An 11517-nucleotide genomic window follows, 5' to 3' on the forward strand; every position below is an offset into this window, starting at 1 on the left:
AAAAAGGCATCTACTAGTAGTAGGTCTTATCATCCTATCCACAGAACGCATGTCGGCTTGTTTCCGATGTGTTTGCCAACTCTGAGTGACGTAAAATCATCCGATCTTTGAAGCCTTGCTGATTGGTTGAGCCGCAGGTCAGACCATCATTTGTGATTTTTGGTCACACTGTTTGACAGACGCGTGCAATTGTGAATCGTGTTGACTCCAAAGACTCCAGAGTAATTTAATAAAATACTGTTACATTGATTCGGAAATAAATATATAATATACGATAATGGCTGATCCTACGGTAAATTGGCCCAACATACCTCAGGAAAATGAATTCCCAAATTTTCCTGCCAATGACAGCTTCAATTTAAACGAAATGACTGGCTTCGATGGTATGGCTTAAGTCTTTTCCTAATATAAAAAACTTATTTGAATGACAATGAAGTAGCTTATACAATTTCACAAATACTTGATCCATTCTGATATTAATACCGTTTCTCTTCTCTTTAGAAATGGTATTTAGCCGCGTTTGCCTATATTTTGCGTAATTGTAAACAATTGCACTTTTGCAAGTCAAGCTATGCAACTAATATATATTTGTAACAAATCACTGATCCGATCGATGAATCAATTGCAGAATTACTGACAAACTGCGAGAACGAGTTATTGAAAAATGAAAATCTCTTCAGTGACGAAACCCTGTTGTCTCAATTGGAAGAACCGATACCGATGGACGATGACACCTTAGAATTCCTTGGTGTGAACAATCGCAGGGATTTCAAAGATCCATCCATACTCGAGGCCAGCAATGCTAAAAAAGATGTCACTCTAACTCTACCATCTTCGACTCCTGCTCAACAATCAACTCCCTGTGTACCTGACTCAATTCAAGTGCAATCAAGAGCGCAAAGAATTAGCATTCCTCAGACTCCTACAGTGTTTAGCTCTCAGTACACCCTTCCTCAAAATATGAATTTCAACGTTCAATCCCCAGTTGTGACCTTAGCCCCAGTTGCTACCCAGCAAAGGCAACTCCTATTTCCCGCTAAACTGATCAAGTCGGAGTCACTTGTTTACTCCACAGGGTCTCAGGCAATTACTTCAACATCTGTACCGCATCAGATTCATACACTGGTCAATACAGCAAATGGGACTGTGCTTGCTACAGGTGACTATATGTGATAAGATTTCAATCAACGATATGTTTCGAGATACAAGTTGTCTTGATTTATTTTTTCAACTCATTTATGTTTTTCATTCATACGTAGGTATTCCAGTCGTTTTGGATACCGAGAAAGTACAAATTAACAGAATCAATTCTGGATCCCACGTCGGAGTGCCTAGAGTCAGAGAGGTGAAGCGAAGTGCTCACAATGCAATTGAACGCCGCTACAGAACTTCTATCAATGATAAAATCATTGAGCTGAAAAACATTATTGTTGGAGTAGAAGCAAAACTTAACAAATCTGCAATTTTACGGAAAACGATCGATTACATCAGGTGAGCATTGTTTTTTGGAGTAGCACAAACATATTGTAACATTAGGAAATTTTTAATTATCTTTCAGAGGAAAACCTGCATTCCAAATTTCATAGAAGGTTTCTCGAACCGGAGAAGAAATTTTTATTGATATCTTAATTTTCTCATTATTGATCAAAAATTTGTATTCTAGTCAAGCTGGTTTCTAAAAACTCAAACTTCATAAGATTATCTCCAGGTTCCTTCAAAACACCAATGCTAAATTGAAAGCTGAGAACATGGCGTTGAAAATGGCTGAACAACGACAAAATCTGCGTGATCTATTAGCTTGTGGAGAACTGACACCTCCACGCTCTGACAGCAGTGAGCCGTCTCTGTCCCCTGCTCCAGCATCCCCATCCCCACCATCACCATCTTCTTTGAAGGATGATACAGAGTCTCTGCATAGTCTACATCATTCAATGGTGCCACAGACCAAAGGAATGAGGGATCATACCCGTCTCACTTTGTGTGCTTTCTTATTTGTTGTATTAGCTTTCAATCCACTCGGTCTTGTTATGAATAACATGCGAAGATTGAATCTTGATTATACTGATGCACGAATAGATGGGAGAACAATACTTCAATATCAAGGTAAACATTTTCAGTCGAAAAGGTTGAAGGTGTATTCAATTCTCACATTTTTTACAGATCCGTCAGATTTGGATACAGGAATATGGACGAATATATTCTTGTGGTTGACAAACGTCATTCTTTTGATTTGTGGTCTGAGTCGGCTTCTTCTTTATGGTGACCCTATGCTACCTTTTGACAATAAAACGACATTAGAATTACGTAGATGGAAGCGCCAGGCAGAGTTCAATATATCAAAACAAAATTATGAGCAAGCTTATCGAGACTTATGCCAATGTTTGAGATGTTTCGGACGTTCGCTACCATCTAACCGTATGGAGACATTCTTTGCTACAGCTTGGCAAATCGTGCGACAAGTTTTGCATAAATTGTGGCTGGGTCGATGGGTGGCTCAAGTTGCAAAGTGGTTTCAGGACAAGTCAGAAAGGCAGCAGGCACAAATATCTTCTTTAGAGCTAGCAATTGTCTACCAGCACATGCTCTGTCTTAGACTTTCTCAAGGATCGGCTGAAGCCACCTTATTCCTTGCGCTGTCGGCAGTCAACTATGGCGAAGCTGCTGAAGATGCAGTTCCAAAATCTTTGATGGCTGAGTTTTATGTAAATGCAGCACTGTGCTTGAAACAAGCTCTCTTTCCTTTCATCCGTAAATACTATCTCGGCAAGGCACGAATGTTATTAAATACATGCACTGTGCCAGCAAAACTGAAATGGATTATGAGTGTGGAGGGAGCCCGTTTTCTTGCATCACAGAAATGGCAGTACGGTGAACAATTCGTCTGTGACTTTACTTCTCAGTGTAGCAAAGCTGACCCCTTGTCCTTCGCGGCTCGGGCTTACCGAGAACATTTGATCAACCAAAGCCTCCGCCTTCTAACTGGCACTGCAGAGGACAGTCATGCATCAACAGTCCTCGAACTTGCTCGAAATATAATGGCTTCTGCCGAAGTTGAGCCCTACTTCATTAGTGATGACAAGCTGACCATAAAGAGTGAGTCCGAAGTTTTTTTTTTTTTATTGTTCTAATAAAGATTATCTGTTTCATTTGCACTTTCAAGATTATCATTATCATGCGTCTTCTGGTATTACATGCTACAGCACTGTTTACAACATTAACATATGGTAAAACTCGAATAAGCCGTTTCATTTAAAATACATTGCAGAATGTGAAGATGAAGTGGGACTGTGGTGGGGTGCAGTGATCTACGTTGCTGCAAGCTGGAGATTAGGCGAAGATGACCAAATAGCGTGGAGTATTTTAGAGAGCCGGTTTCCTTTTGATAAGAATCGTCAGCAACCGAATGCAAGCTCTCCGAACAACAGTACCAATCCACTGCCTCATGCTGTTCTCTTCGCACTTCAGGCACGTCGTTCAACTAGAAGAACGGCAATGAGACTGGTAGATCAGGCGGGGGTGCTGCTTGAACATTCAATGGCCTACTATCATTGCAAACAGCAGTCTTCACAGAATACTCTGGTTAGTTTCTTGAATGTGTTCATATTTTGATTAACTTGAAATGCAAAACTAACATCCTGTACATTTATCTATCAAGCACCTGTGTGTTACAAGGGTGCATTGTAGTTGCATTGCACGAAATATAACTGTGCAATACTTCTGCAGTGCAACCTCTGTGGCAGATTATGCCAACATCAGTTTTGGTAAATGTGTTATCATAAAAATTCAAATGATGAAAACATTTAGTCATTCACGTTTATGTTATAACTTGAGGGTCAATATTTCAGCTTACGCAACTATTGGTATGTGACGGGCTCCTCGAGGTACGCACTAGTTTATGGCAAGAAATAGAAGGTGAATTAAGCAGACCGGTATCAGGTCAAGCTCTTGTAGGCTTTCAACGAGATCTGGCTTGCCTGCGTCAACTGTGTCAGCACATACCGGTGACTATTGCAATCTTTAGTAGAAGTTTCAATTCTGTTCCATAACAATGATAACAATTTTCTTATGTCTATCTGTTACAGTCTGTCTTAACGAGGGTATTTTTATACGAAGCCACAGCTCGGCTCATGGCAGGTGCTGCACCTGTCCGAACTCAGATTTTGTTGGATCGCAGCTTACGGCATCGGAATTTGCGTCCGTCTGTAATATGCGGCAAAGATCGTTCCCAAGAACAGGGGAGCGGCGAAAGAGAACACGCCGCTGCTTTGTACCTCGCTTGTCGTCATTTGCCCACCTTGCTACTAGCTTCACCTGGTGAACGCGCTGGAATGCTTGCAGAAGCTGCCAAAACACTGGAAAGAATTGGGGACCAAAAACGTCTTCAAGAATGCTATGAACTTATGCGACAATTGGGACCAGCGATTTCTGTGAATTGAATAGCTGAGAATAACCCTTTTCATTTTCGATATCATTCTTTTCCTTTTCTACAATACAATTTATTTCATTTTTCCTATTCATGGCCTAAGGCGCTCATCATATGCATTATGTATTGTATGTATACGTATGTATTACGTAAGGCTGTATATGTTTTGATAAGTAACAGACAGAATTTTTTTTTTTGTCTAGATAATGTATTTTAATAAAACAGCATTGGAGTCTTGGCAAATCCGGTCAGCTTCCTCTTCAACGTGTAATAAACAAATAGATAAATCTTCATGTAATGTGTGTGATTAGCTGATGACGGACTAACCGCGTGGTTTCGTACTCCCGCGTTGAGTGTGTCGCCAAGATGGCGGATAGTCGACATTTTTTAAGAAATACAGGAAAGGATTTTAATTGGCTGTATCAAACTGTCAGATTTCATAAATCCAATATGGTGTTTCGACGCGTTGTTTTCTTATACATATCTTGTTTGAAATAAGAGCCAGGGACCTACATGTGATGTGTGACGAATACTTATTAGTAATTTAAATATTTTACGATGTTCAATTATGTTTATAAAAGTTTTCAACAGGTAATGATTGTTCAATGGTAAAAAATGGTCCGAAAGTGTTGCGCTTGTTTCAAAGGTTGCGGCAAGGGGGAAAAGATAACCTTACACAAGTACGTATGTATAATTGATCTTCGAAATGCTAGACGTATGTACGTTACCGTCAGATTCGAGTTTTTTTTTACAGTAATCAACGAATAAAAAGTAATGAGCTATGCAAATTTACAATGCAGATTTCCTAGAGATCAATTTGTTCGGCGACAATGGGTGAATGCAATTCAACGTAAAAACTTTATGCCAAGCAATACAAGTGTTCTATGCAGCAGACATTTCACCGCTGAATGTTTTACATATGGAAAGTCTGGCAGCCAAAAAAGGGTATTTATAAAACCGAACGCAGTTCCTACGCTCTTTCCACCGATAACACAATCCAGGTATGCTTCATATTTTACTCTCGCACCTACCATGTTATTGTATGTACCTGTATATGAATAGTGAGTGATCTAGAGGGAACTGCGGACAAGAAATATTACTTTCCAGGAGATCCTTAATGCGATCGATACTTCCACCTCCAAGCAAAACAGAATGTTCTGAGAATGGATTTCTTGCGAGTCAATCGAGCAATCCTGAAGAATATGTGAAGTTGGAAGCGCAAGCGTATACCGATACCAATGTCAGTGAGGCTGGTATGTCGATAGAATCAGCAGAAAACGTATTGGACATGGAGTTCCTAAAAGAGCAAGGTAGCTCCATAGACTGGGTTGAACATTTTGACCAAAGCAATAGCTCACCGGCACACGTCAATGAACAGAGTGCCTCTATAGACTGGGTTCAGCATTGTGAACGAAGTAACGACTCCATCACACAATACAATAGGTAAAGTACATAACTCCGATAAATTGTAAGTAAATATTGGTTTTATGTTTTGCGTGTTTTTTTTTCAGAGAGTCCAATCCTCTATCGTTCGCTGAAGAACAAAAGAATTGTGATGATAGTGACGATGTATTTGAGTTTAAATCAAGAAGAAGAATTCTTAAGAATTTAAACTCGGCATTGAGCCGTATAGCAGCACAGCGGAAAGAGCTAAAAATTGTAAAACAGAAAAATAGGCTACTTGAAAAACGTTTATCCATACTTAAAGCACTGTTAACGCATGTGTTAAGTGAAAAAATACTTTCAGAAGATGAAAACATCTCAGATTCAGAATCAGAATCGGAAATTTGGAGTGGGTGATGCTAGATGCTGGGTTTTCTGAACACAATACAGAACTTTAACTTCAATCGGGTTACTAATATGGTCTAAGGATGCAGTATGTTTTTTTATTTGTTTGTTCAGTTAGGTGAATTTTCGATACCTATTCGCTAATGTGCTTACATGCATTTCAAGCTGGATAGTAACCTTGCAAATCGGAGAAACAAATTTTTACTTTGTGTTGAAATATATTTTGTCACCGATAGAGGTACAGGTTTCTTTTTTTTTGAATAAGTTGCTTATTAATGCTTCGAAATACTAAATTAAGTGACAGGACTAGTGTCTTGTTTCAGAAATTCCAAACAAGCAACACATTTAGTGAGGACCCAATTGTCTATGCCGCAACAAGACGCAGCAAGTTTCATTATTTTGAGGCAAATACAAAATGAACCCATTTCCAAAGCTAAAGGCATCCTTTCAATAGCTGGTTTTCTTCGAGAAAGAATGATTTCTTCAGTCTTTTAATTAATCATTAAAATTTGATAATTGTCGATGGAACAAAGAAATTTTATCTTTAGTTTGATTTGACAACTCGGAGTAACTTCGAGCAAATTGACAAATCTAACAAAGCTGATCTGTATGGATAATAATAAAAAATGTGCGAATACATTTCGTATTCTTATTCACAGTATCTGGTGCAGGTGAAACCTATTCAGTCACTATTTCATTCAAAATCAATTGATCATTACAAACATGAAAAAATCACAGTTATAATAGAAATAATAATCACTTTCAATACCCGCCATAACCGATCGGCGGGTAAATTTATGATCAAAATTAGTTGATATTATGTGACCTCAATAGTGACCTTTTTTTGTATACAATTAAATACTTTGAAATAGAAAAATTCGAACATTTGAGTTGCACTGAGTTATTATTTAATCGTCTACAATGGCCGGCAAATTCCACAATTTGAATATTTGCGGCAGGCGTTCCAAAGCTGTACGATTCGTGGGATATAGCGGCGGAAATTCTCAGATGAAATCTGATTTGACCGTTCATTGGACGGGAGCTGTAATTGGATGAATACCACATTTCAGTCGACCATCTGCGAGAGTTTCGATACATCGAGTTATTTTGCGGTCGTATCGCTTTTGGCTTCTCCTTTCTGCGACGGAAACACGGCACGTAAGTTCATTTCTTGTCTTTCCAAAACATTATCGGTATTTTCCCTTTACTCAGCTATTATTAACTGGATCGTCCGGTCCATACCGATGTAGAAATTCGTACACCAAGCAAATCTATTGCGCAAAGCTTTGAATGACAAGTTATTTGCACTTTACTAGTCGAAACAAATTCACTATCATGACCGACCACGTGCAGATGGTACGGAACCCGAATCTCTCTCTATTCTTCCATTTCTTAACCCTAACGTTCTCCTGTACGATATCACAAAATTTATTTTTCCCATTACTTTTTCAGTATCTCTTACTCATTCTCGTAATCACTTTGAGGTTACGTTAGTTGGTAACTGTCGATGCACCGTGCATCTCCACGATCATAACCCGCATATGACGCTTACTTGTGTATACGCTAGCCAACATTTCCATGCTTTCATTGTACCGTTGGTATTTAAGTCCGCCGTAATCTTTTTCCCCATCAATATCAATCCAACAATACAAGCCCACGATCCATCGCTGGATAATTATTTACACAGAAAAGTGACAAATTGTTAATATACTTGCAGACTAGACTGTCAAAATGACCAATTCAAAGGGTTATCGTCGTGGTACGAGGGATTTATTTTCTCGCAAATTCCGGAAACATGGAACCATTCCATTATCGACGTACATGAAAGTGTACAAAGTTGGGGACATCGTAGACGTGAAAGGTAATGGGGCCGTGCAGAAGGGTATGCCGTACAAGGTTTATCACGGAAAGACTGGACGTGTGTTCAACGTAACTCCACATGCTCTTGGAGTCATCGTCAACAAGCGGGTGCGTGGGCGCATCATTGCCAAACGCATCAACCTCCGCATCGAACATGTCACTCATTCCAAGTGCCGTGAGGATTTCCTCAAGCGTGTAAAGGAAAATGAAAGGCTGAGGAAAGAAGCAAAGGACAAGAACGTCCGGGTCCAGCTTAAGAGACAGCCTGCTCAGCCATCTGCTGCCCACATTGTCTCTGGCCGTGAAGCACCTATCTTACTCGCTCCGATCCCCTATGAATTTATAGCTTAAAAAGTAATAAACATCTTGATATGACATTGAAGATTTCTTGCAACTCATTCAATCCGCACCCAATTTTCGCAGACAAGTTGATCAAGGCAATCTGTCAAAATATGTGGGAATGTCTATTTTGAGATTCTCAGTATTCGACTAAAGGAAAATATGACTTGTTTGGGCATGAAAACAAAACTTGCGAAGTTAAGGTGTGTAATAAAATTATCTAAGCCTATAGCAATATTTTTTATTATCAGTCATATATTTTTACATTCGAATAATAATAATAATAATGTACTATAATAGTGCCTGTAACATGTTAATTTTAAATATCACTGACATAATAAGAACCAAGGTAAGAGTATTTTAAATAAAAGATTCCATTTAGCTCTTACATATTTTCAGTTTCGACTAGTTCTACGTAGTACAACATAGGTAATTAAAATAAATAAACTTTACATTAACATTTTCTGATTGCTTGTCTGCCATAGATGAATACTCATATCGATTTCACATACGTGATCATAGCTTGCACGCATCTAGTATATCTTCTTTTCGGCTGTTTAAATACCAATGCGCGTAGAACACGTTCAAGAAAATAATTGAAAAATCTGATAGCATATTAAGGTAAACGACCGATTCGTCAGCATGCTATTTAAACATTCGCAAAGTCCCATGGATCATCATCATCATCACTCGTATTAAAATGTTAAATTGCTAAAGTATAAGTCAACTTCTAGCTACAGTCCCTTGATTGATAGAATAAAATGTAGCCAGTTTCGGAACTCTTTTGAATATCTGACGTCAAGCCGTAAAAATCTTCTATTGTCGCTGCATCTATTTTCTGGGACAAACAGTAGGTTCATTTACTTCAACTCAATATGGCTCTAAGAGATGTTTTGTTATTATTCCTTGAACTTACATCAACCATGTCATCATCAAAAAGTAGCCAAAATCCATGACTTTTTACAATAGAAATGTAATGACCTCTATTAGGACCGCTACCACAATGTATAACAACTGCTACCAGGTCGTACAATCGATCTGGATTCACAGCATCATCACTCTGAAAATGATGATCAGACACCAACAATTGCATTGCAAGGAAGTCTTAAGTAAAAGATAAATCGACTTACAGTGTTGAAGAGTCTCAACTCTAATGGGAAGACCACTCTATGAGAAACTTTGATGTGTCTGTTGTATTGTTCTACGTATTTAAACCTTTTTAAATGCAACGCTAATATCATTGGCAGCTTCTTCACCCTCATACGTTTCTGTAAAAAAAAACAGTTTGAAAAAAGTGGTATCATTATAAAATGAGTTTATTATTCCACGTAAGTTCTTAAAGCTTACATATAGCGTAACTTTTTTTTTTTACCTGAGCCTCCTGGTAGCTACTGCAATGATCACATTTGAATTTGTTGTCACTGCATAATGTTTCTGTATTAGAGAAGCATTTCAGACAATGTGTGATAGAAGTGTTCTGATCTACATCAACTTGTAGATCAAAAAAGTCTTCATCTTTACTGGAAACAGTTTCACAATTGAGACAACGAGTTTCTGAAGTCAAAATGCCCTGGAAAATTTCGTGAACCCATGTCGGCTCTGGCGGAGATCCTGCATCTCCTGCCCCACCTTTTCCGCCTGCAGGTCTGCTTTGGTTTCTTTCAGCTGTGAGTGAATGGTAAATATTGCTTATGGTTTTAATTCTTAAATTAGAACAAGTAGCTTCAATACTTCTACAGAATTAAACCCACCGAGTATGATTTCGTTAATGTGATTAATGAGAAAATTGAGAAACTCATGAGCATCTTGTTGCATATAGTTGTCGAATTCCTCTGAAACGAGGGAAAAAAAATTGGATTCAGACATGCAACCGTCTATACATTCATGACCACATCCATGAAAACTTGCCAAAAAAAAAAACGACCTACCTTTTTCTTTCCTTAGTCTAGCGATAAATTTTTTTGGGGCAATGGAGCCAACTTTTTTCTTCTGTGTCGCAATACTGTAGAAAAGATCTGCCAAGCATGTTAATAAGGTTTCTTTGGTTCTTTTATTTCTTGCTTTGTATTCCAAGACTTTCTCTCTGAATGGACGACAGAAGTACAAAGCTTGTAATACAGAATTGCTGTAGCACGTGTTACCAAACTGTCCAACACAAAAAGTCCATCCTTTAGTCCATATATAGATTGTAAATGGATTGTAACAAGTAGAAAGAAAAAATTAACCATGGTGAAGTAGCTAGTATAATACAACCCGTGGAAAATAGATAAACTTAGCCAGTAGAAAAATTTCAGCAATTCCTTCTTATTGGAGATATACTCACGTTTACTAATCCAAAGTAATGCTCATTGGGAGGGAACTGATCAGAGCCGATGTCTCTTTCTAGCTGCGATATATTTGCACCCTGGAATTGGATGTGAAGATTGAAAACAAGGCGGAGACTCATTCTTAGTAACATATTTCTTCCATTGTTAACGCACTATTGTATCAAAATTCCATACAACAGTTAAGATTATTGTGTACAAATTAGCAGTATCAAATAATGGAAAGAATAGAATTAAAACTAGCTTTGGTTAGCTAAAGACAACATAAGACGAGGTTATCTTCGGCGATTTATCGTATGAACACGGTTTTCTGTGGAGAACGTACCATTTTATGATTTGATAGTATCAACTGGATGTTGACAAGAGCTAAGTACAGCTTCCACCGTTAGCTTAAGCCCCATCGTATAACAATTTGCACGTTTATATCAATTAAACGACCGACCGAACCATTGTCAATCACAACAGGAGAGTGAGTTTTAACGTAGTAAAAACTTTCATACGGTGTGATACAGGGAGGAGGATTAATGGATCAACGCTTTCACCTCAATTGTTTAAATAAATTAATTACACTTTTATACTAATTTAAAAGAAAAAATTTTACTACTTCATTGCAACATGCAGGATAAAGCTCGCGTGTATGCATGCCCATACGTATCCATTAATGTGTGTATGAATTGTACGTATTATTATGTATGTATTACATGCGACTACATGTAGATTTGATTATCCCGTGTTCCTGAAACACTGGAAAAATTACTAAACAACTCGACGGATATCCGAGCA

General features: G+C 38.2%; 3 protein-coding genes across 11 annotated transcripts; 2 read left to right on the forward strand and 1 right to left on the reverse strand.

Annotated features, from left to right (window-relative positions):
• The first annotated feature begins 145 nt into the window (after window positions 1-145).
• On the forward strand, window positions 146-6848 carry LOC124220980 (Sterol regulatory element binding protein). Of its 7 annotated transcripts, none has more exons than XM_069137430.1 (12): window positions 146-383; window positions 629-1159; window positions 1260-1491; window positions 1709-2103; window positions 2161-3093; window positions 3266-3579; window positions 3846-4001; window positions 4083-5103; window positions 5224-5424; window positions 5531-5866; window positions 5935-6082; window positions 6171-6848. In XM_069137430.1, the coding sequence occupies exons 1-8, from the start codon at window positions 278-280 to the stop codon at window positions 4434-4436; spliced, it is 3021 nt and encodes a 1006-aa protein (XP_068993531.1). In that variant the 5' UTR covers window positions 146-277; the 3' UTR covers window positions 4437-5103; window positions 5224-5424; window positions 5531-5866; window positions 5935-6082; window positions 6171-6848. The 7 variants fall into 7 exon arrangements, with proteins under 7 accessions (XP_068993531.1, XP_068993530.1, XP_068993529.1 ...); XM_069137429.1 differs by having other exon boundaries at window positions 4083-4943; window positions 5015-5103; window positions 5935-6848; XM_069137428.1 differs by having other exon boundaries at window positions 4083-5107; window positions 5178-5424; window positions 5935-6848.
• Window positions 6849-7220: 372 nt separating this feature from the next.
• RpL21 (ribosomal protein L21) lies at window positions 7221-8453 on the forward strand. 2 transcript variants are annotated; one of them, XM_046630543.2, is made up of 2 exons: window positions 7221-7369; window positions 7929-8453. In XM_046630543.2, exon 2 carries the CDS (start codon window positions 7943-7945, stop codon window positions 8420-8422), a length of 480 nt encoding a protein of 159 aa, XP_046486499.1. In that variant the 5' UTR covers window positions 7221-7369; window positions 7929-7942; the 3' UTR covers window positions 8423-8453. The 2 variants fall into 2 exon arrangements, with proteins under 2 accessions (XP_046486499.1, XP_068993537.1); XM_069137436.1 differs by lacking the exon at window positions 7221-7369 and adding an exon at window positions 7377-7404.
• On the reverse strand, window positions 7997-11482 carry Usp12-46 (Ubiquitin-specific protease 12/46). 2 transcript variants are annotated; one of them, XM_046630520.2, is made up of 8 exons: window positions 11060-11473; window positions 10734-10889; window positions 10339-10555; window positions 10162-10242; window positions 9783-10075; window positions 9541-9678; window positions 9327-9470; window positions 7997-9248 (listed from the first exon to the last, which is right to left on the reverse strand). In XM_046630520.2, the coding sequence occupies exons 1-8, from the start codon at window positions 11060-11062 to the stop codon at window positions 9141-9143; spliced, it is 1140 nt and encodes a 379-aa protein (XP_046486476.1). In that variant the 5' UTR covers window positions 11063-11473; the 3' UTR covers window positions 7997-9140. The 2 variants fall into 2 exon arrangements, with proteins under 2 accessions (XP_046486476.1, XP_046486477.1); XM_046630521.2 differs by lacking the exon at window positions 10162-10242 and having other exon boundaries at window positions 11060-11482.
• Between the last annotated feature and the right edge of the window lie 35 nt (window positions 11483-11517).

The sequence above is a fragment of the Neodiprion pinetum genome, chromosome 6, assembly GCF_021155775.2.
Source record: "Neodiprion pinetum isolate iyNeoPine1 chromosome 6, iyNeoPine1.2, whole genome shotgun sequence".
NCBI lineage: Eukaryota > Metazoa > Arthropoda > Insecta > Hymenoptera > Diprionidae > Neodiprion > Neodiprion pinetum.